A 20,835-nucleotide genomic window follows, 5' to 3' on the forward strand; every position below is an offset into this window, starting at 1 on the left:
CTTATATGCTTTTCAAAAAAGAGCTCTTCGAATTGTCGCGCAAAACATTCAGCATACTCATCCGGATGAATTATTTGCCGTTCTTGGTATCCTAAATGTATATGACCTAGTAACTTATAATACCGCTTCCTTAATTTATCAGATAATTCACAACACACTCAATTTAACTCCAGTATGTCTTCGTCACTCACTACGCACGAACACGTCTACTACAAGACATCGGCTCTTGCTTCCTACAATACATACAAATTATGGTCGACAAACGTTGCAATTTACGGGTCCTTATCTGTGGAATAGTCTTGAATATAACGTTCAAATTTCACCTACACTTCATGCCTTTCAGAAACAATTAAAACATTTTCTACTAAATTCAACCTAGTCTACATTCTTTAGTGCTGTGGTTTGTGTTTTTCTTTTCTAATTATAACATGTTTATTTGATATTGTCACTAGTATCCAGTGCCTACTGCTGTAACATGCTTATTGTCATATAGTTGTGTTTTTTGTTGCTGTCGTCTACGTCATATGTAATAGCTTATAGTGGTCGGGACCCTTAAACAAATTTTGTTGGGTCCCTGAAATTGTCTGTTTGTATTTCATGTTTTATGCGAAATAAATACTTTCTTTCTTCTTTCTTCTTCTTTCTTCTTCCTTCTTTCACTCCTACCTTCCTCCCTTCTCTCGGGTGTCCACCAAAGGCACCTATGTGCTGTGCAATGACAGTGCACATTAAAGATCCCCAGGTGGTCGAAACTATTCGGGAGCCCTCCACTACGGTACCACTTCCTTCTTTCACTCCTACCTTCCTCCCTTCTCTCGGGTGTCCACCAAAGGCACCTATGTGCTGTGCAATGACAGTGCACATTAAAGATCCCCAGGTGGTCGAAACTATTCGGGAGCCCTCCACTACGGCACCTCTTCCTTCTTTCACTCCTACCTTCCTCCCTTCTCTCGGGTGTCCACCAAAGGCACCTATGTGCTGTGCAATGACAGTGCACATTAAAGATCCCCAGGTGGTCGAAACTATTCGGGAGCCCTCCACTACGGTACCACTTCCTTCTTTCACTCCTACCTTCCTCCCTTCTCTCGGGTGTCCACCAAGGGTGCCTATGTGCTGTGCAATGACAGTGCACATTAAAGATCCCCAGGTGGTAGAAACTATTCCCGAGCCCTCCACTACGGCACCTCTTCCTTCTTTCACTCCTACCTTCCTCCCTTTTCTCGGGTGTCCACCGAGATATCTGAGACCGTTACTGTGTCATTTCCTTTCCTCAAAACAAATTTTCAAACAATTTTTTTTGTCCACAAATGTGCTAGATGAGCTAGTGTTTTGTCAGACCTGAAGCTATTGAGCCTTTAATATCCACAACTTTTTTGTCATTTTTTTACCTCTTGCAAGGCATCTGTTGTAAATAACTCTCCATTGGTGCCAAAAACTCCACTATATTTACTAAGATTAACATTCCATTTAAACGCTACAAAAGCAGCACTCTTATTGGTGCAGTATTTTTCCTGAAATAGCGGCGCAAGCAGGCTGGCCGAACAAAAGTACTGTTTCATGCACTCAGTTTTCTGCTCACTCCACTCGTGGCAACAATAATTACTATTACCAATGCATACAGTTGAAAAGCAAATACTGCATTTACTCGCATAATGGTTGCACTCGCATAATGATCGTACCCCCGAATTTTGTTGGCAAAATTCAATTTTTTTTTATTCCCCTCGTAATAATCGCACCCCGATCTTGCCGCTGCAATTTGTTGTCTGCCAAGTCTAGCTGACGATGATCGTACTTGCCACCTGTCTGACAGATGGCATGTGCAGATGACCATCTTGCTCTGTCAGCATTGCAGCGGCAGCCGCCTGTTGGCTGGCCTGCAGTCACATGGGCAGTCAAACGCGGTTATGCTTAACCGCGGATACCAAGCTTAACTGCGGTTACCTAAAATCACGGTTCGGCGTTGTCACAAGGCTCACCACTGTTCTGGGTTGCCATGCAACGAACGAAGTGACACGATGAACCAGAGCAAAGCGACATTTGCAAATATCTTGCAGCGCAGTTGACGCAGTGTCAAGAGTGCCATTCGATGGTGGAGTCCGGTTGCAGCACTGCCTCCACAGCCGAACACATTGCCCCGCCGCTCGCAAGCCGCCTGCGCCAAGGTATCATCTCTACGGTGAATACTTGGCGCCAGCGTCAGAAAACCGTGCTAAACTTTCATGTTCTCATAAATAATAAGCCCTGGGATACGGGATTGTCAAAAATGACCTCCTTGAGGGTCGCTAACCTGTACCGAGTTGCTGCTAGGAGTAATAACTGCGATACAAACTAGTATTAAGTTCATAGCTGCGTAGCAGCTGCCGACCAGATCTGCTTGCACGCCAGCTCTGCTGCTAAGGCGTCCCTGAAATCGATCATATATCTTTCTTTCTACATCAGACAATGAGGTTGTCAGTAAGGCAGCGCCATAAGTAGACCATTTCATATAGTGTTGGTCAATTCAAAAGCGCCGTCCGCTGTGGCTTCGACACGAAACAACTTAGGCCTAGCGACGATTAGGGAGTCGCACACCAGAGCTCCGTCGTCCACTGCGCTCGCGGGCGGCACCATTGCGGTAAGCACGCGGAATCCGCTGCTGTGAGCGTTGCAAATGTGTCACCTAATTTAACGCTGCGACAGGGACCGGACATTTTTCGGAGTAACGGCGGTAAAATGAGTAGCTTGACCACCGCAAGATGTTACTGTTGTACGCTGTTGCTGCGCCTTCACATGAGATCGAAGGCTGCATAAAAGCGGCATCGCACGGCACTATACACACTGCCTATTTTGATGCATTGCTCTTCAAACATGATTTAGTGCGAAGAAAGTATGTTCCTGAAGCAGGCCAGCTCGTGCGTTTTTCGCACAATACCTTTTCGGTTAATGACGTAAACCGGGGTAGCCAAGCTTGGTTCGCGATAGCCACGTTAAGCGGCGTAACCGCGGCTAGCGCACCCGTGTGACACGGGTAGCCTGACCTGCAACTTGTTTGCGTTTTCAGTGCTCAAAAATTTTTTGAACAAATTTTCCCCTGCGTAATGATTGCACCCCTAAATTTGGGTCAATTTTTTCTTTTAAAGTGGGATAATTATGCGAGTAAATACGGTACAGTTCATTTTCTAATGAATTCAATCTTGTTTTCCTATCTTAAGCGGAAGGGTGCAAATGTTGCGACTGTGCAAATGTGCAAATGACCGTGCAAATGTTGCGAAAAATACACAAGCGGAACCCTATAACCCGAAGAGACAAACTGCACTGCAATTGTTTTGTTTTCGCAATAATTGCCGCCAAGAAGTGTTCAGCAGCATACCTTAAATTCTGGTACACGGTGTGCTGCCAACAAGAGGGAGACATAGGACAGCTGGACAGAGTGGGTGTCCTGCAGGCTATTATCTTTGTTTTTTGCAATAAGGGCTTTCAGCAGGTTGTGAGCCTTTGGATTGCGGACCATGTAAGCAAGTCCCTGGAAGAGAGCATTTATCAGAGCACTTCTCAATCAAATGCACGTACATGACAGTAGCCAACATGAAGCGCAATGAGAGTCTCATTGAAGAAAAGCAATATAGGCCTAACTGTAAAGCATCGTTGTGCTGATTTCTAATCATTATAAATCATAGCACAAGAAATGTCATAACACAACCAACAAGAAAAAGAATGGCTGGGTAGGAAGAACTTGTTGCGACTACCACAAAAGAGAAGAATGAAAAAAAATCTCACATTTAACTGCAGAACAATCAATCATGATGTACGTAAGTGCCAAATGAATAAAATGGCAATTAAGAACAGAAAAAACAGTACATATGATAACTGCCACACATTGCTCTGCATAAGAAATAGGTTTCCTAAGCTAAAATTGTCTAATTCAACAGCAGTACCACAACAATAATGCAATACAAGAGCAGGAATAAATTTTCTGCCAGAGATGTAGCAGTTCTGCAATCCTACCCGATTTCAGAAATATCAAGGAAAAAGATTCTGCGTTGTGTTGATCCATTGATCCTGTATTGATCTATTGATCCAACATGGCAGTACTACAGCGAACTGCTTCTAGGGTTAGCCCTAAGTAGAAGCATGTTTGTTTTAAAATTTCGCTATGAACTCGCGCTTGTCTACTGACAGTGGCAGCCTCATGTGAGCCAAATACAGTAAAAGCTCGTTAATTCGAACTTCACGGGACCGGGAAAAAAGTTCGAATTATCCGATGTTCGAATTATCGAATGGCCGCGAAAAAACTGACAAGAACCATTTGCATGAGGGTATATATATATAGTATTTACTTGCATAACGAGCCCACTCGCAGAATGAACCCACCCACCCCCGATTTCTACCCAAGAATTAAAAAAAACAAAAGCGTCAGTCGTTAACACTTCCCTCCGTTTTGCGCTGTCACGGTCCACATCACATTATTAAAAAAAACAAAAGCGTCAGTCGTTAACACTTCCCTCCGTTTTGCGCTGTCACGGTCCACATCACATTTCTTAGCGGCGCGCCAAGATGCTGCGCAGCAATAACATCAGGGTGTCTTTACTTGACGTTAGCTTATAGCAAGGAAGGAAGCGAACTTGGCAGAGTGCCAACGCTTGTCCGGTTGCGCAAGCCTCGTTTTCAGTATGTTCGCCTTATCCTTCCATGGGCGATTGGGGCGGATGCCATCTACTGCCACTCAATCATCGGAACGCACGATAGCAGCAAACGCCTTTTGCAGCGATGATGCTAAAAGCCAGCGTCATGATCGCAGCTGACCGCTGGCGACTGATGGGTGGAAGCATGGACAACACTCGCAAAGAAAAAAAAAGTTTTTCGCACGTAATTTGTAGCACTCGTCCTAAGTCATAGCCTTTCATGGGCGTTGGTTGGGGCCGCACCGACAGTACTTATCCGTATTTCCGAATTACCAGGGCCCGAATTAACGACTATTTAGTTGCGAGTTCCGGAGGTTGCGCGGAAAAGAGGGTAGGCAGCCGCCAACGCGGCCGCTAATCCCTACCCTCCGGCGCCGCCGGCCGCTGCGCCCGGTGATGGCGCCATTTAGTCTTCATACCCACTCTTCCACGGTTTTATCTGGTTTCATCTTCTGTGCTCGTTTAGGATGTGCGCAGCATCTAAGCTGAGGTGCTTTTTTGGGGGGGGGGGGGGGGGCACATGCTGTGTGCCAAGCCGCCCAGACACGGCGGCGCGTAGTTCGAATTATCCGTAGCGAAACCGACTCGCTTTCGAATTAACGGGCTTTTTTATACACAGATCTCTATGGAGCTTGGCCGGACCAAGTAGTGTAGTTCGAATTATCGAAAATTCGAATTATCGAGGTTCGAATTAACGAGCTTTCACTGTACACTCATCCCTCGACTGTGTAAAGGAATAAGCAAGATATAAGGAAGAAATCACTCTCTGGTGTTTGAAACCATAAAGTGTGAAAGTGGAGCACTAGACAGGCAACTCGCTTTGGATAGAATTTCAAAGTATGAAATCGGCAATAAGCACCCTTGTACAGTGGGCAAATGACCAAATTAGAAGCAAAATTTTTCAAATTAGTCATTACAGGCAGGCAAGACACAGCAAGTGCCATGTTACATGTGCAGAAAACAAATTAGAAAAGTTTGCCAGTCATTATCACTTGAGTGTTAATTCATAAATTTGTGCCCTTTTGCATTTTTTTTGCTCATCAATTTTGTTAATCGTGTGCTACTTTAAATCTGAATACAACAAATTTCTAACCCTGTGTATAAGTGGAAAGTGAGACCAATGAGCTAGCCTTTTCTTACATGCCCTTTCTGCAAAGAAATTAACCACGCCTTGTGCTCTTTTGTTTGTAACCAGCAGACGGAAGGCACATAATGAAGGTTAAGCCGCTATAATTCCATTCTATTCGTCCGATTCTATTCATGTGACTAATGGTGAATTCCAATCGCAGGCCCGGAGCGGTCTGCAGGCTCTGTGACAGAGCGCCTGAATCTGGCGTAGAGCGCGCGACCTGAAATTGCGATTGGAGTACACTTGCTCTGGCCAGAGCATGCAGGTGGCGATCGCGAACTGCTCGAGGAAGTACCCGTCATTTCTTGCGCTTGCCCGCGCTTTTAGCGTGCGTGTCGTCTGCTTTTCGAGCGTAGCTGCAAGAGGTAAAGGCAGTGAAGGTTACTCCCGAAGCTACTGCTCTCCTACTCGCTGTTGTCAAGCAGAGCGAGCGCCTGTGCGCGATTCACTTTTGAGTCCATATTGGCGGGAGATGCTGATCGTCTCCTACGGAGCGCCACTGACAAAGAACGGCACGCAAACTTCCGGTCGACTCCGCCGATTTCGGCAGAGCAGTCCCAACTGCTCCACGGAGCAATCTCGGCTCGGCAACCGCTCCCTATCTACGATTGGAAGACGCGATCCGTGGCTCAGATCTGCGTTTGGAATACAGTTGCTCCGAAAAGAGCAGAAAACGTTGGTCCCGAAGTGCTCTAACTCTGCGTTTGGAAGTCATCATAAGTGATTCTACTTACAGCTAGCGACTGAACGGGAAAAAAACGAAGTGCAAAAAAAAAGAACGCAACAGAATCGGAATGCAGTCACATCACCCTCCTCACTTAGTGGATAACGAAGCACCACATCACCACACATGCACCCACATGCATGCCGTAATAAGACGTGTCATCACAGAAATAACCATGCATAAATTTCTTTGCACTTGAAATGTACCCATTAGTCATGTTAGCCCAATGATGCTTTTTGTCAAATAGCACGTCATATTCACACAGGCACTTCTACATTAAGGAAACCATCTTTGACAGCTCGATGGCTGATGTTAACGGCACTGTCATGGTCCTGCAAGTGTTCCACTACAGCAAAGAAAGTTGCTATTCCCGTTTTCACTGTGTATTGACGGCAGAAAATAAACTTGCGCAACACTTCATAGCTCATCTACACAGTTATACGAAAACATCCATGGAGCAGCCCTCTTAATTCTGCAGCAAAACTCTGAAAACAATGTCTTAATGTGTAGGTGAACCACATGCAATGGAGCTAACAAATTGGTTCTACATGCACCAGTCCTTCTCAGATTAGTTCACGCTGCCGCAGGGGCAGTGCATTGTCAATTTCATGAAACTCACCACTATCACAAGACAACAGGAGACACTCAAATCTGTCACAGTGCAAGTAGATACCATTAACAGCCTTTTGAGCAGTCAAATACAGCATTACAGCACAGAAATAAACCTATATATTGCATAAAGATTGTATTTCATGCAATCATTATGCAGTACATTCACTTTAAATAGTACCAAACAATTCACACAAAGAAAAGAACACAAGCTTTGTCAGTACCACCACACAAATTACCCTTCTCACCTGATTAACTCGAACTCTCGATTCAAGGGAGTTCAGGTCCAGAGCATTTTTGTTGATCAAATCATTTGCAAGTGACTGTCGTTCCTGTGAAATGTGAGGGGGCATTGATTACTGTACTGCAAAGCCTATGCCACATGGCAATTAATTACAGTGTAATCCAGTACAATAATACCAGATATAACGATATATCACTTATAACGATCAAAATTTTTAGATATACATAAATTTTCCATTGCCCCTTTATGAAAATAAACCATATATAATGATACAATCATCAGTGAAATAACAAATACAATGATAAAATTCTTGTCGTCCTGAAGGTGTTTACTACGCAAACTTGCCTGAAAGTCTGATAAAAAATAAAACTGAAGCAAATAACGTGAACTCTTCCTAAGTGCTGCAAATGGTCCGGCATGGCAAAATCGCATTGCGTGCCCTCTTACACACCGAGCATTATCATTGTCGCAATTGCTAGAGGGAGGCGGGAAGAGCCTGTGTGGCCGCCACAGCGCAACGGTTCCTCACGCCAACATACTTTCTGTCTGTCTGTATTCGTGAACTGGGCCCAAAGCGCAGGCAGCGAGCCAAGATGCTATGCGCCGATTACACTGCGGGGTGTTTATCTTGACGGGATCTCTGGTGGGGGTGGCCCGCTTGGCGCTGTGCGCCCTTGACAGGAGCGTTGGTGAGGATGGCTGCATGCATAGGGGAATACGTGGGTAACGTGGACGTGTTCTTTTGGTGTATTTTTTTTTGCCGGCCCTGTACACAAAAATGGTGACAAACATACTAAACTATCACCAAGCCTATGAATGTAACAAAGTTTATATATATATATATATATATATATATATATATATATATATATATATATATATATATATATATATATTCTTGAGCATATAATATCAAATCATCCCTCCTCATTCCTTCTTCCATGGCTTCAGAAAGCATTACTCAGGTGAAACACAGCTGGCATCTTTCACTCACATTCTCCAGAGCGTCCCGGACTGGGGCGGTGTTGTCGACTGTATATTTTCAGAAGTTACTAAGGCTTTTGACAAGGTACCCCACAGTCTACTGCTCTTTAATTAAACAGCCTTTACCTGGATCCTAATGTTCTCGCATGGATGAGGAGTGTTCTTACTAATCGCTCCTAATATGTAAATGGTTAATAAAAATGGCTCAAGCAATACCCCTGTCTATTCTGGCGGGCCATAAGGCACCGTTCTTGCTCTTTTACTCTAATTTATATCAATGACTTACCCACCAGAATTCAATCGCATTTGGCCCTTTTGCCGATGACTGTAATTTATCGTAAAATAACCAATCCTGATAATTGAGGCATTCCTCAATCAGACCTTAACTCAGGAACTGCATGGTGTCAAGATTGGCAAATGACTTAACTCTGACAAGTGTAAAGTAATGCATGTGTCTCGAACTAACTCTCAGGTCTTTTCTTATAAACTACAGAATTCTCCACTGAAACAGGTAACATCCTACAATTGGGAGTCGACATCTCATCTAAGCTATGATGGGAACAGCACATCAACTCTATTACTAGCAATGCTAATCATTCACTAAGTTATCCGAAGCATAATTTCTCAAACATTTCTTCATTCCTTTAACTACAACTTTATAAAACACTTATTCATCCCAAGCATTGGTATGCGGCATATGGGACCCTGGTATTTGGTATATGGGACCCTGGCCTTGATTTTCTAATAACCACAATCGAAGCTGTTCAAAATCGGTCTGCTCATTAGATACTCAGTAATTACCGTACTGCAAGCACAACTAACATGAAAAACACGTTACACCTGCCAGCACTGTCATAAAGATGTCAGATACTCCAACTATGCCTGCTATATAAAATATACTATCATAATACACTTCACTACCATTTGCTTCAGCGGCCCCCTCATACATCATCACGTCACATCGACTATCATCATAAAATTGGATTCGTTCCTCCCGCATTCAATTAATGAGTGGAACCATCTTCCCGAGGCGCTAGTGTCTATAACAGATATTAGCTTGTTCAAAAATGTTTTAACAGCTCATTTTGGTGTTCCCAATTGATTTTTTGCACTGCTTAATATTTTTTCGTAATGTTGTATATTTTGGCGTTCCTATCATTAATCATTTTTGCACTGTTGTTTTTCAGTTTGATATTATTGTATGCCTGTTTTTCTCTTACTCCTGTAATTTTATGCATTCCACTCCCCTCTGTAACGCCTGACCTAGGCCCTAAGGATATTACAAATAAATAACGATATTGGTTACAATGATCGAATTTTCAAATTTTCTCAATATCTTAAGTGAATTGCACTGTACTGAGGTACGGAAAAAAGAAATTGGAGCAGCAGTTTCACTCACATGGATGGGAATAATTTCAAAGAAATCCGTCAGCACTCTGCATACACCCCTGATTGCCACTACTCGAACTTCTGGAACAGGGTCCTCTAGAAGATTCTGCAGAACAGAAGGTACGACAAGGACAGAGTAGGTGCCTGTTCTGTGTTTAATGGCGCATAAGCGACTAAGGCAATCACGTGCAAAATGCAAAGTTTAATATATGTTTGCTTGGTCGGAGAGAAATGAAATGCTTTTTGAAAGCTTGCCCTCTTTTAAGAACAACAGAGGAAATTTCGACAAGTGAATTTTGTACTAAGAATAAGTGAGGGTGGAATGGGATCTGTTCATTAAATTGCAAGAAACATTTTTTTCTTAGTTTGTCGAGTTTTGTGCATGAAAATAGGATGCGATCTGTTGTGACCATCTCTCCATATAGTTCACGTGTATGTTTATCTTGCTTTGAGAGAATGAAGTAAAGTTTAGTTTATGGGGTTTAACGTCCCAAAGCGACTAAGGCTATGAGAGACGCCATAGTGGAGGGCTCCGGAAATTTCGACCACCTGGGGTTCTTTAACGTGCACTGACATCGCGCAGTACACGGGCCTCTAGAATTTCTCCTCCAAAGAAATTCTAGCCGCCGCGGCCGGGATCGAACCCGCGTCTTTTGGGTCAGCAGCCGAGCACCATAGCCGCTGAGCCACCGCGGCGGCGAATGAAGTAAAGTGTTTAATGAGTGTTCAACATAAAAGAGACAAAACTACTTCAATTAAGTGTTCTCATGATTTTATGATTTCCATTCCTCAATGATCAGCTTCCGTAGGTGTAGTTTGTTGTTTACATCGTTATCCCACAAAGCCTGCCATTTCGCTCTCAGTTTCCCCGAGAACAAATTTCATGCAATCTTTATGTGTTACATTTATGCTGTATTCTATAGCATTACAACACCCTGCAGCACATACATCAATTTTCTCACTGCTGCTGATTCCGTGGCTAGGCACTCAGCAAAACTCAATTAACATGTCCTAGTGTTTGAGCTGTTATTGCATTATGAATTATGTTTCCTATTATGGGTTGGACTGCATTTCTGAAGAGCAGTGTTGTGATTATGCTAAGCAATTCAGCATAGATAACACTGTTTTCAATGTTTTCCTTTACTATTTTTACACTAGCGCAGCAGCGGCATAACATTCTGGAGGGAAAGAGGGGCATGTGTAGTATAGCATCTAAGCAGGAAGGCTCCTAGGATTGGAGTCAATGTTTTAAAAAGCACAGAAATTAGAAGTTTCCACAGATATCTGATTTTGGTCACTGCTCTGACAGCATCTAATCTCTTCTGCTTCAGGAACTGCCGCCAGTCTAGCTGCAGTGAAACAGCAGGCCCCGGAAGACCCTTTCCCTTTCTTTCCAAGAAACTCACATGCATTGTCTTGAAGTGCTCTGCCAACTCTTGCTCCATCAGGGGAGCTGCAGTGCTCTCCAGCAGTGGGAATGAGTCAAAAAAGATTCTGGCAGAGCTGTGGCGTACCTTGTAGTGTAGCGCCTGGATCAAGAAAAATAAACAGGGGAGGCGTTACTTGTAAAATAAAGTAGACCACACAGGACTCACCGATTCTGTACTTGACAAGGAGTTTAGCATGTGATGCAAACAAGCTCACAATGTGCACACCAGTGGATACAACCAGTGTAGTGTTGGCATTTTATGGAAACACAACTGCCAACCGTCACATGCATTTATCCATACCACTAAAAATTTCTCAATTATCTTCAATACACAAACATCCCATTCCAAACCTGCAAACAAACTGTAAGACACAGATCACATACCAACATGTCAGCGTGAAAAGTAGAGGTGTGCAATCATGCTTGAAAAGCCCAGTATTAAAGAGCTACAGTTGAACCTCAATAGTATAACAAAGTCAGAGGCCCAGTGATTTTTTCACTATAGCTGTTGCTTCGTTGTAATGGTCCGCAACCTTAGCTGCAACTTTCACGTGCCAGTGGGCTTACCTTCTACTGTGTATGACAAGGATAACAAAGCCGGCGTTCAGTGTGCTGCCAATGTGTACCAAGGAAGCCTTCAACACTCACACTAAGCTCCCATGACGAGGCTGAATACATGTGCACCAACCAGATATGTCAGCCTTGCCAATGTAAACCCATGCTTTCCGCAGCCCACATGAACTTTCAGAGCCTAGCTAATAAGTCTTGGAAGAATAATGTCGTAAAGGACAGGGAGAGGCACATTCAGAATATTAGCTTTGTTTTCTCGGTCCTAAACCCGATATGGACCCCTCAGAAAGAGAGCGCGTACTAGTGGCTATTTCGTCCAGAGTACCGTACTTACTTGACTCTAATGCGCACATTTTTTCGGGGAAAAAATTGTTTAAAAATGACAAGCGCGCTAGAATCGAGTATAAAAATGAAACTATGCCAGCAACAGCCTATTGTCATCGTCATAATAAAAAGCGGCTTGGTATTTCTTGTGCACCAATATTCTAGACATCGCCTACCTAGCCTACCGCAGTTGTGGATACAGATAGGCCTTGCGAGCATCTGATGTGTAAAAGAGCAAGGTGCAGACCTTGACTTCAGCCAACATGGAAGCATCCGTTGTGACGAAGACCCACCAAGTTCACTAAGATGCTGAGTTAAAAAAAAAAAGGCGAGCTTGGATGCAGCTTTCCAGGCAAACCCTGGCCAAGATGGGAAGCCCCGCACCGAGCGTGCAACCATCAATGAAGCTCCTGTTCAGGGCACAGCACAGCATCTTGGCTTTGTGCCAAATTCACTGAGCATGCTGCCACCACCAGAGCTCCAGGTGGAAGATAAACGCTCTGATGTTATAGGAGCATCTGGGCACTCTGCCAGGGTCTGCAGTACGGATGGCGAGGAAGACTCAAGTAACATGCAAAGAAAAGCTAACGCTTTAAAATAAGGTGACCGTGTGTATCAAAGCTAGAAAATCCGGGGCGTGCTACAATCAGTCATTGCACTTTTATTTTTATTTTTTTGCCTTGTAAATCTAGTGTACGTTACAATTCAGGGAGAGTTAGAATCAAGCAAATAAGGTACTTGTTTTTGTTGGCTTCACCACACAGCTCACAAAGCACGCAGACAACACTTCTTCGCATTTTATTTATTTTATTCAAGACATCCCTAAAGGTCCTCTTTCGAGGGTATTACATAGGGGGGTAGTGTACAGCCCGCCAAATCTTTAGCTAGCATGCCTGACGGCTGCTTTTTCTGTGCTCCTGCGCTTTGGGATGAAGCAAACTTGCGGAACGCTCAATATGTTGGGGGGTCAGGGCTTTTCAATCTGTTCACACAGCTTTTCTCCTGTCCTCCTTGCAGGATCTGTTTGTTGTAGAATGAATTTCAGTTTCAATTAAGCACGGGCTTAGTGAGCCTGTGCTTAAATTTGATATTTCCGCAAGTTTGCTCCGTCATGAGCTACAGGAGCATGAAAAACGCGGCTGTCACGCATGCCAGCTAAAGATTTGGTCGGCTGTACAGTGCATGTAAAAAACTTCACAAACAAGGAAAAGATACAATCAGAAACCTAGTTGTAAAATGGAAGTATAAATTAAACACCTTCGATTAAATATAAAAGCACATGAGAATGAGAAGACTACAATACAAATCATAGGCAGCCAAAAAAAAGAATGTCTAGCGAAAAACGACCGGAATGCCTAGTGGAGAATGCATATGCCAGACCAAAAGCTCTGGTCAATGGAAACTGTTTTACTGTTTCTTTTTCTACTGCTTGGTCCTGTGAAACCAGCGAGACCTCGATACCATCAAGCACACTACCAAACAATTTTAACCATGCGACCAAGCTGCGAAAACGGAAACTAAACCGCACATGGAGCTAGGGAAGCTGAGCACACTCTGTGGGCCGTGTGCAGTAAGGAGGTTAGAAAATGGGGGAAATGCGATTTGCCACATCAAATCAGTATGTAAGTGTTGGGTACCATTACAAATTAACATACTCAGCAAGAAATGACCAATGGGGTTCAGTGGAGGTTCGTTATATCCCACTGCAAGAATATAAAAACAAGATATCAAATACATAGCATTCTACGGGGGCTCCCAAGAGGAATCGCTATTCCTTCGTTGTATTCTTTATTTTGTTATGAACAGTTTTATTATAGCCAAGTTTGACTGTATAAAAACTACGGGTGTCCAAATGGCACTTTTTTGAAACCAAATCGAATAGTGAGAGGAACAAATCCCCATCATCATAACTTTCTCATAAAAGTCCCACAAGGGACATTATCTTTGAATACGAATAGAATAAAAATTGAATATTTGTGTGATTACACATTACTTGTGCAAATATTTGCAGGAAACGAATATTCCTGCAAAACAGCAAAGAACTAGTTAGTGGTGGCACTGCAAGTCGTAGAATTAAAGCTGTAAATGACGAAAGACATACCACTGACCTCCACTAGGGGACACGCAACACGAAGCCCGTATATTAACTCTATGAATGTCATGTCATATGCACAGGACAATTAAGTGACCTCCCACTACTTATGATGGCAGTGAGCAAACTAGAGCCAAATCTCAGCTGACGACAGCAATGAGAGCGAGCCACAGCCTCCAATACAGGACATAAAGGCAGGGTTTGCTAAGCCTGGCTGAACCCTGTTGCATCGGCCAATCCTAAAGGCCATATATACAAGCATTATAATGCCACCACATGAATGGATTGCGTTGCAGCACTGAACCCACCTTCCCACAGAGACAGATAATGGCAGCATTCTGAGCAGCATCAGAGTGGATCGTTTTTGAAACAGTGGCCGAAGAGAACTACAGCGTTCCCTATTCAAACTCCAAGCCACTTATTTTAAAACTATTCGAGACCTTGAAAACAGATTTGATTTGTTGTGAATAATTTTGAACATTCACTATTTGATTCATTCAGCGAATATGAAATAAAAAAATAATTGATTCGCTGTTTGAAAATTTTGAATATTGACATGCATCCTTGTACTGTTTATTCGTTCACACTCAAAGCCACCGGCATTATCAATTTGTTTGTGACTCGAGATGCAACCAGACTTGTCTCGACTGATCATGGTCCCGCACAACTCCTTCCACATTTTTCCAGACTGTTGCAGTTGCTTTTACGTCTTTATCTCGAAGGCTCCTTGCCAGCTTTAAACTGAGGGCGGCCACAAACAGCAGGCATTCTGTTCGATGACCGCAGAGCATGCTTGTTGCTTTCACCACCACCAAATCATTCAGTTCACTGAGGGCACAGGTCAGCCCAATAAAGTTTTCTTTTGGAAGCCCTTTTCGCTGCCTTCCTCACTGCTGGACTGACACCACTACATGACAATATTCGCACACCCCTAGCAAAAATTACAAAAAATGGAGAAATTGCTTCGAGGTGTGCTTCACGGAATTCGTGGTATTCAACACTTTCTGCCTTTTTTGTTAGTGAACTCTGACCCACATGCAAAAAAACTGCAATGATAAAAGAATGCCAGTGTGCGTTGATGGTGCTAGAAGCGATATCCTAAGATGTCAATCCAGAAAGAAAATAATGCGGTAAATGCAAAAATAGAAATTCTTGGCATACACGGATGCCGGGCAATGATCTGGGCAATGAATTCTCATGCATTCATCTCAATCAACACAGTCAACTGCTTGCAAATGCCCTGGTACGCTGCAACTTATGCGAACTACCCTTTACCAGCAGTGACAAATACATACATGTGAAGTTCAGGCCAACAAAAGAATGTTGTGCGATACCGCATGTGTGATACCGCATGTGTGATACCGCATGTGTGATACCGCATGTGTGATACCGCATGTGTGATACCGCATGTGTGATACCGCATGTGTGATACCGCATGTGTGATACCGCATGTGTGATACCGCATGTGTGCTACCGGCCACGATTAGCCTTTATATGCTGCTTTGTTATTCACAATAAACTGCTGAAAGTTAGCGCTCATTTGTCTCTCATCTCTTTCACCGTCCTTGTCTTGTGCGCTTCAACTTTATATCATGTCTCACCAACATGCCCAAAAAACCACTTTGCTGCAGCAGCAGATGCAACAATGCAAAGTATGGCTGGACCAGACATGAAAATGATGAAGTGCATGTCACTACTGAAACGTACTTGACTTGCCAACTATTTCTTGCTGTAAGGTGGCTGACACAGCAGACGGGCCTACAATGCCAGCATTTTGAATGCCAACAGTTTGACACACGTATACCTTTGAGACACACGTACCTCAAACAACCATTCCCGGTGTTTGCAAAGCTCCTTGGACATTGCTACAGTTGTGAAGCAGCTGCACTCAAAGGCAGCAATATAAAGTATGCCTCTTTTTACTAACAAGCACTATTATATTTAAAGAAGCAATTTACCTTGATGGCAATTTCGTTCATGTATGATATATTGTTTTTGAGCATGTTGCGCTTGTTTGCAAGTAGTCTACGGCTATACTTCACCTCATAAGTTCCCTGCAGAACTATGGAAGGTAGAGACCTCCTCAGCCAATCAGGAGAGTTCATTAAACATGTTTCTCCATGCCTTGTCGTCTACGTGTCGTCAGCTCATGGCATACACAGATATCGTTAGAAAAGAGTATAAATGAACGCTGTCTACATACCATAAGCATATGTATGCTTACGTATGCTAAACGCAAGCATTTTGTGCAATTTTATGCCATCTGTCACATTCGCGCATTTATTTCAGCATATGCAAATGAAGACACAACAATAAGTTCAGCCTAATGGCACCAATTCGTTGTTAGAATGGGAGCCAACAAAAAACTGCCCTGCCCAATAAAACATAGAAAGCTGTATATGCCCTGCAGGACCAATGTGGCCTACAGAATTCCACTATCATAAGGGATGTGTTACATAGGCCAAACTGGCCAATGTACCAATGCTTGCCTCATGAGTTAAACCTCGTTATAGTAAAATCGAAAAAAGTCAGAAATTTTTGTCACATCCAGATTTCCATTACATGCAGTTTTCGCGAGAAGAGTCAAAAGGACACAGCAGAACAGAAATCAAAATAAGAAATAAATGCAGGTCAATTCACCTTCAAAGTGTCTACAGAAAACAGCGTTACTCGATGTCATAAATGCGGAGAAACGTTTCAAGACCGCACGCATAGCGCGACTGCGGCAGCAGCTGCCGCCCTTCACTATGGCTCGCGCAATGCTGCTACGAGTGGCAGTTCTTCCCTCGGTTCCCTCGGAGGGAAAGGGGTAGAGAGAGGGTAGAGGAGAAGGAGAGAGTAGCTTTCCCTCAGAGGGTAGCTTTCTTCCTTCATGTTCCCTCTCTCGTTGTGCCCGCCACTGTTGCGCCAGGAAACAGACCCTTCACCTTGCATAGCTGGTGCTCTCTGTCATACCCACGTCAGACTCCCGACGCGCGAGAGCTATCAGCATCGGAATCACGCGGACAACCGCACGGTGGTGATGGGGCACACTGCTCAAGCAGTTTCATTTTTGCTATGCCCTATCATTTTTCACTGCTGCTGAGCATGAACTCTTGTAGTGCCACGTGGTATCACATTCCAGAGGCGAAAGCAATGCAGGTGCGTCGATGGCACTGGAGCACGATGCATTGTCAACTGCAGTCACTCGTTGATGCTCCTCTCATGTCAGTTCATACTTTATAGTCGTGAAACTTTTCTCCATCCAGATTTCGTAACTCAGCACAAGCTAACAGATAGTCAGCTTAGCGAGTTCGTTACATCAAGGTCAACCGCCGCTACACATTCATTACACGGATTCGTTGCATTCGTTACGTTAGGGATTCGTTACACTGTAACATTCATTACACATCAGCATCAGCAGCAGTGATAAGGGAGGGGTTCGATCCCCAGTGCTGCAAGGTACCCACCGGTGATACAATGGGTACAAGCTTTCCCCTGCCTGGTGCTCGGCTTCTTTAGGGTGAAATGCTTGGGAAATGGGTCTTTGACCCCACCTTGAGAAGTGGAGTCAGAGACCCATTTGAACGTTGAACGTTGTACGTACATCAGTAGGTTTTGTAACTGGCACAAGGCGCGAGTTTTGAGGCGGGTTTTCACCGATGTCGTTTTTTTTGCCCGCATTCAACAGGAATTTCGAGGCGCAGTCTGTCCTTCCCACGCAGTGGACCCCTGGAGAGCCAAGTGCTAGGCTGAGGGACCGCATGTTCCCACAGGATTGACAGGCTGGGTAGACCGGCGGCCACGGGAATCGAACCCCCGACCTCCCGTAGCTGAGGTGAGCACTCAAGCACGAGGCCACAACTGCTTCTGATCCTGCTGTGTGCCAGTGGATCAGGGAGAGAGTTCTGCGTTCTGTGGTCAGAACTGCAGGCGGCAGTATGTACTGTGGGAGCTTTTCCCTGCGGAAGGGCTTGCTTTCTCCTCACGTATGAGTGAAAGGCTGTTGCACTAGGGCGAGCGCTCGAAGCGCGTTCGAACCGCTTTGGCCGAAGGGTGCTGCTGATCCTGCTGTCATAGCCTTTCTCAATCACGCAGGCAACAGTGTATTTTGCCTTCCCTTTCCCTATTTTGGGTCATTGTTCAGTTTTATTGTACAGTTCATAGTCTCTCTGCGCCATCATGCATATTTCTCTGCCACCACAGCCGTGGCTTCATGGCAGAGCACCCACCTCGGCTTCGGGAGGTGGTGGGTCCGTCCCTCCGCCGGCCGGGCACCCACCGGTTTTCTCAAATAGGGCTCAAGCTATGCTCTGGCCTGGTGCTCAGCATCCTAGGGCTGCATTACTTGGAAAAGGAGCCTGTGCCTTCAAATCCCGTCACTGTGGGCAAAGCGTCACAGGGAACCTAATCTCTACCCAACCTCAGCCAGCCTTTGGCTTGCTTTACAGGTTCACGCCAACTGAGTCCGGCTGAAGAGAGAGAGAACTTATGCAACACACATCTCCATCGCCATGAAGTTTTCGGTCTGCCAAAAGAGTTTCCCCCCAGCCGTACACGGACTAGGCCAGGGCCAGACCCCTTCCCAAGTGCAAGTCTCTTGCACAAAGTGCATGGTGGACCCCCACACCAGAGATCTTGTACCAATTTAGGTTTGGTCATCCTTGGGCTCGAAAGCCCTCCCATCAAGCGTGGCGGACCGGCCAACTACTGCCACCCCATTGGTCGTGTGTGGGTCACACCCACGAGCTTCGGACAGGCGGCGTCGCTACTCCCCATGGTGCACTTCCGTGATGTGCACCCCTGCCAGACGCCGAGGCGCCCTTGACTTTGGGTAGTCTCTTCGTGCCACGCTGCAAGCAAGAGCCAGATTCTACCAACTTTTATCAAGTGCCTTGGATTTGACGCCGGCCATGGTGCACTAGGTTAGGACCTACCGCCTATGTACCGGCAGCGCGAGTGTGGGCTTCATCCCACACCCCTTATGGTCTCACAACGGTACTACTCACAGACTCTCAAGGGATGCAAGTGCCAGTTCTGCTTTCGCATCGTCCTCATTCTCTTAGCCTGCTCAGATGCCCGAAGGCCTCAGCGTTTCCCAGAGATGGCCCTGGTTACCCGGAGGGGGAACGAGGACAGACTCAAGCAGTGCTCCCGAGTGGTCTTAGGGCTCGGGTTACACAGGGGTGACCCTACCCCTGATAACTTTGGCCAGCGGGGATTTCCTTGGAGCGAATCTGCTTGAGACTTAGCCACAGCAGCCTAACCCTAGGCTGCCGCGGCATATGAACTCTCTCACTTTAAGTCCCAAGAAAGGGTCACCACAAACCCTTCCCAGGATCATTATTCGTGTCGCATCCCATTAACTGGATTACAGGAGTGCGCAACTACTCCCTGCGTTACGCCTAGGGCCTTCATCACCAGTACCCGCACCCTGCCAGGTTACAGGAGGACGCTACCCCTCCCAGTGTTAGCTGCCCTGGGAGCAAACCTAGTACTCCACAGCCCCAGCCACAGACTTAGATTGTGGCCAGGTAGCCGACCCTCCGGTCGACAGCCGACAACAGCACACCAGTCAGTCCAGCCCAACATAAGCGAAACTGCTAATGTTCTGGTTAGGGCTGCAGTTCACCACACCCGAAGAACAACCAACCCCGAGGCACTGTACTCCCGTTAGGGAGCACAGATTTTAACCCTATTTTAATAGGGTCGCCTCAGGTGAGAGCTCACCCATGTTTTTGGGAACCCAATCTCAGCCAGCCTTCGGCTTGCTTCACAGGCTCACGCCAGCTGAACCCGGCTGAAGAGACAGAGAACTTATGCAACACACAGCTCCATCTCCAAAAAAGGGCCGCAAGTGGGCTTATACCACACTGGGCAGACTTAGGGTTGTTTGACGGCGGAACAAATCACAGGCCCGTCAACACAACGGTTTGGCCCAGGACCCTTTTCCCAAGCATTTTACCCCAGAGAAGCCGAGCACCTGGCCGGGGGAAATCTTGTACCCATTAGAAAACCGGTGGGTACCCGGCGGCACCGGGGATCGAACCCAGCACCTCCCCCGAATGTGAGGCGGATGCTCTACCACAAGGCCACCGCTTCGTTTGCACCAGGGGATCGATTGCAAGTGGCAGGGGTGCTTCGGTGCAGCATAGAAGCGGCAGAACTGCCACTATAAATAAAAAAATAATTCAAATTTAGAGCTCATACACTGTTACAGGAGAGATGAGATGAAGCGAAAGCCCGGTGCCCCATTTATAGCCAGTGAACGTACTGAAAATGGTAGTAACAATGATGAAGCCAGACTGGTGCGAGGGGCCCTGCTTGAAGGGGGCCGCAATTCTGAAAACGATATTTTAGCGTCCGCAAGAACCATGCACCCTAAACTCGGGAAACAGCGTATGTAATGCGAGCATATGGTAAGGCTCAATTTGAAATGCCATTGGGCACATGTACACTACGAAGCACGCTATTTTTTAGCATATGCCCCATATGCCCTTTTTATACTGGCGCATACCGCAGCATCAGAACGTCACCTCTGTGATCATCACAGCTTTGGCAGTGCTGCAAGGAACTACTGAGACTGAGTAGCCGCCAGTGCAACTGCATCCCTGCATTTTTCATTGCAACTGAGAGCCACGACTGGTTCTGCTGCTTCAATCAATGAAAAAATGTTTAAATTCCCTAAAAAGATCGAAGTT

General features: G+C 45.3%; 1 protein-coding gene across 8 annotated transcripts in view; it reads right to left on the bottom strand.

The window, feature by feature from the left end:
- LOC149355213 (condensin-2 complex subunit G2-like) overlaps window positions 1-20,835 on the bottom strand; it is a 131,171-nt gene that overhangs the window by 61,070 nt on the left and 49,266 nt on the right. For 5 of the 8 annotated variants that reach the window (XM_089583710.1, XM_089583705.1, XM_089583707.1 and 2 more), the window contains 4 exons: window positions 11,147-11,269; window positions 9,751-9,846; window positions 7,372-7,455; window positions 3,350-3,502 (listed from right to left, as the gene is read on the bottom strand). In XM_089583710.1, the coding sequence (XP_089439836.1) occupies window positions 3,350-3,502; window positions 7,372-7,455; window positions 9,751-9,846; window positions 11,147-11,269 (456 nt within the window). The remainder of the gene's footprint in view (window positions 1-3,349; window positions 3,503-7,371; window positions 7,456-9,750; window positions 9,847-11,146; window positions 11,270-20,835) is intronic. The other 3 variants (XM_089583704.1, XM_089583706.1, XM_089583711.1) reach the window with 3 other exon arrangements.

This window comes from Amblyomma mixtum, chromosome 3, assembly GCF_055824585.1.
Source record: "Amblyomma mixtum isolate Tamu chromosome 3, ASM5582458v1, whole genome shotgun sequence".
NCBI lineage: Eukaryota > Metazoa > Arthropoda > Arachnida > Ixodida > Ixodidae > Amblyomma > Amblyomma mixtum.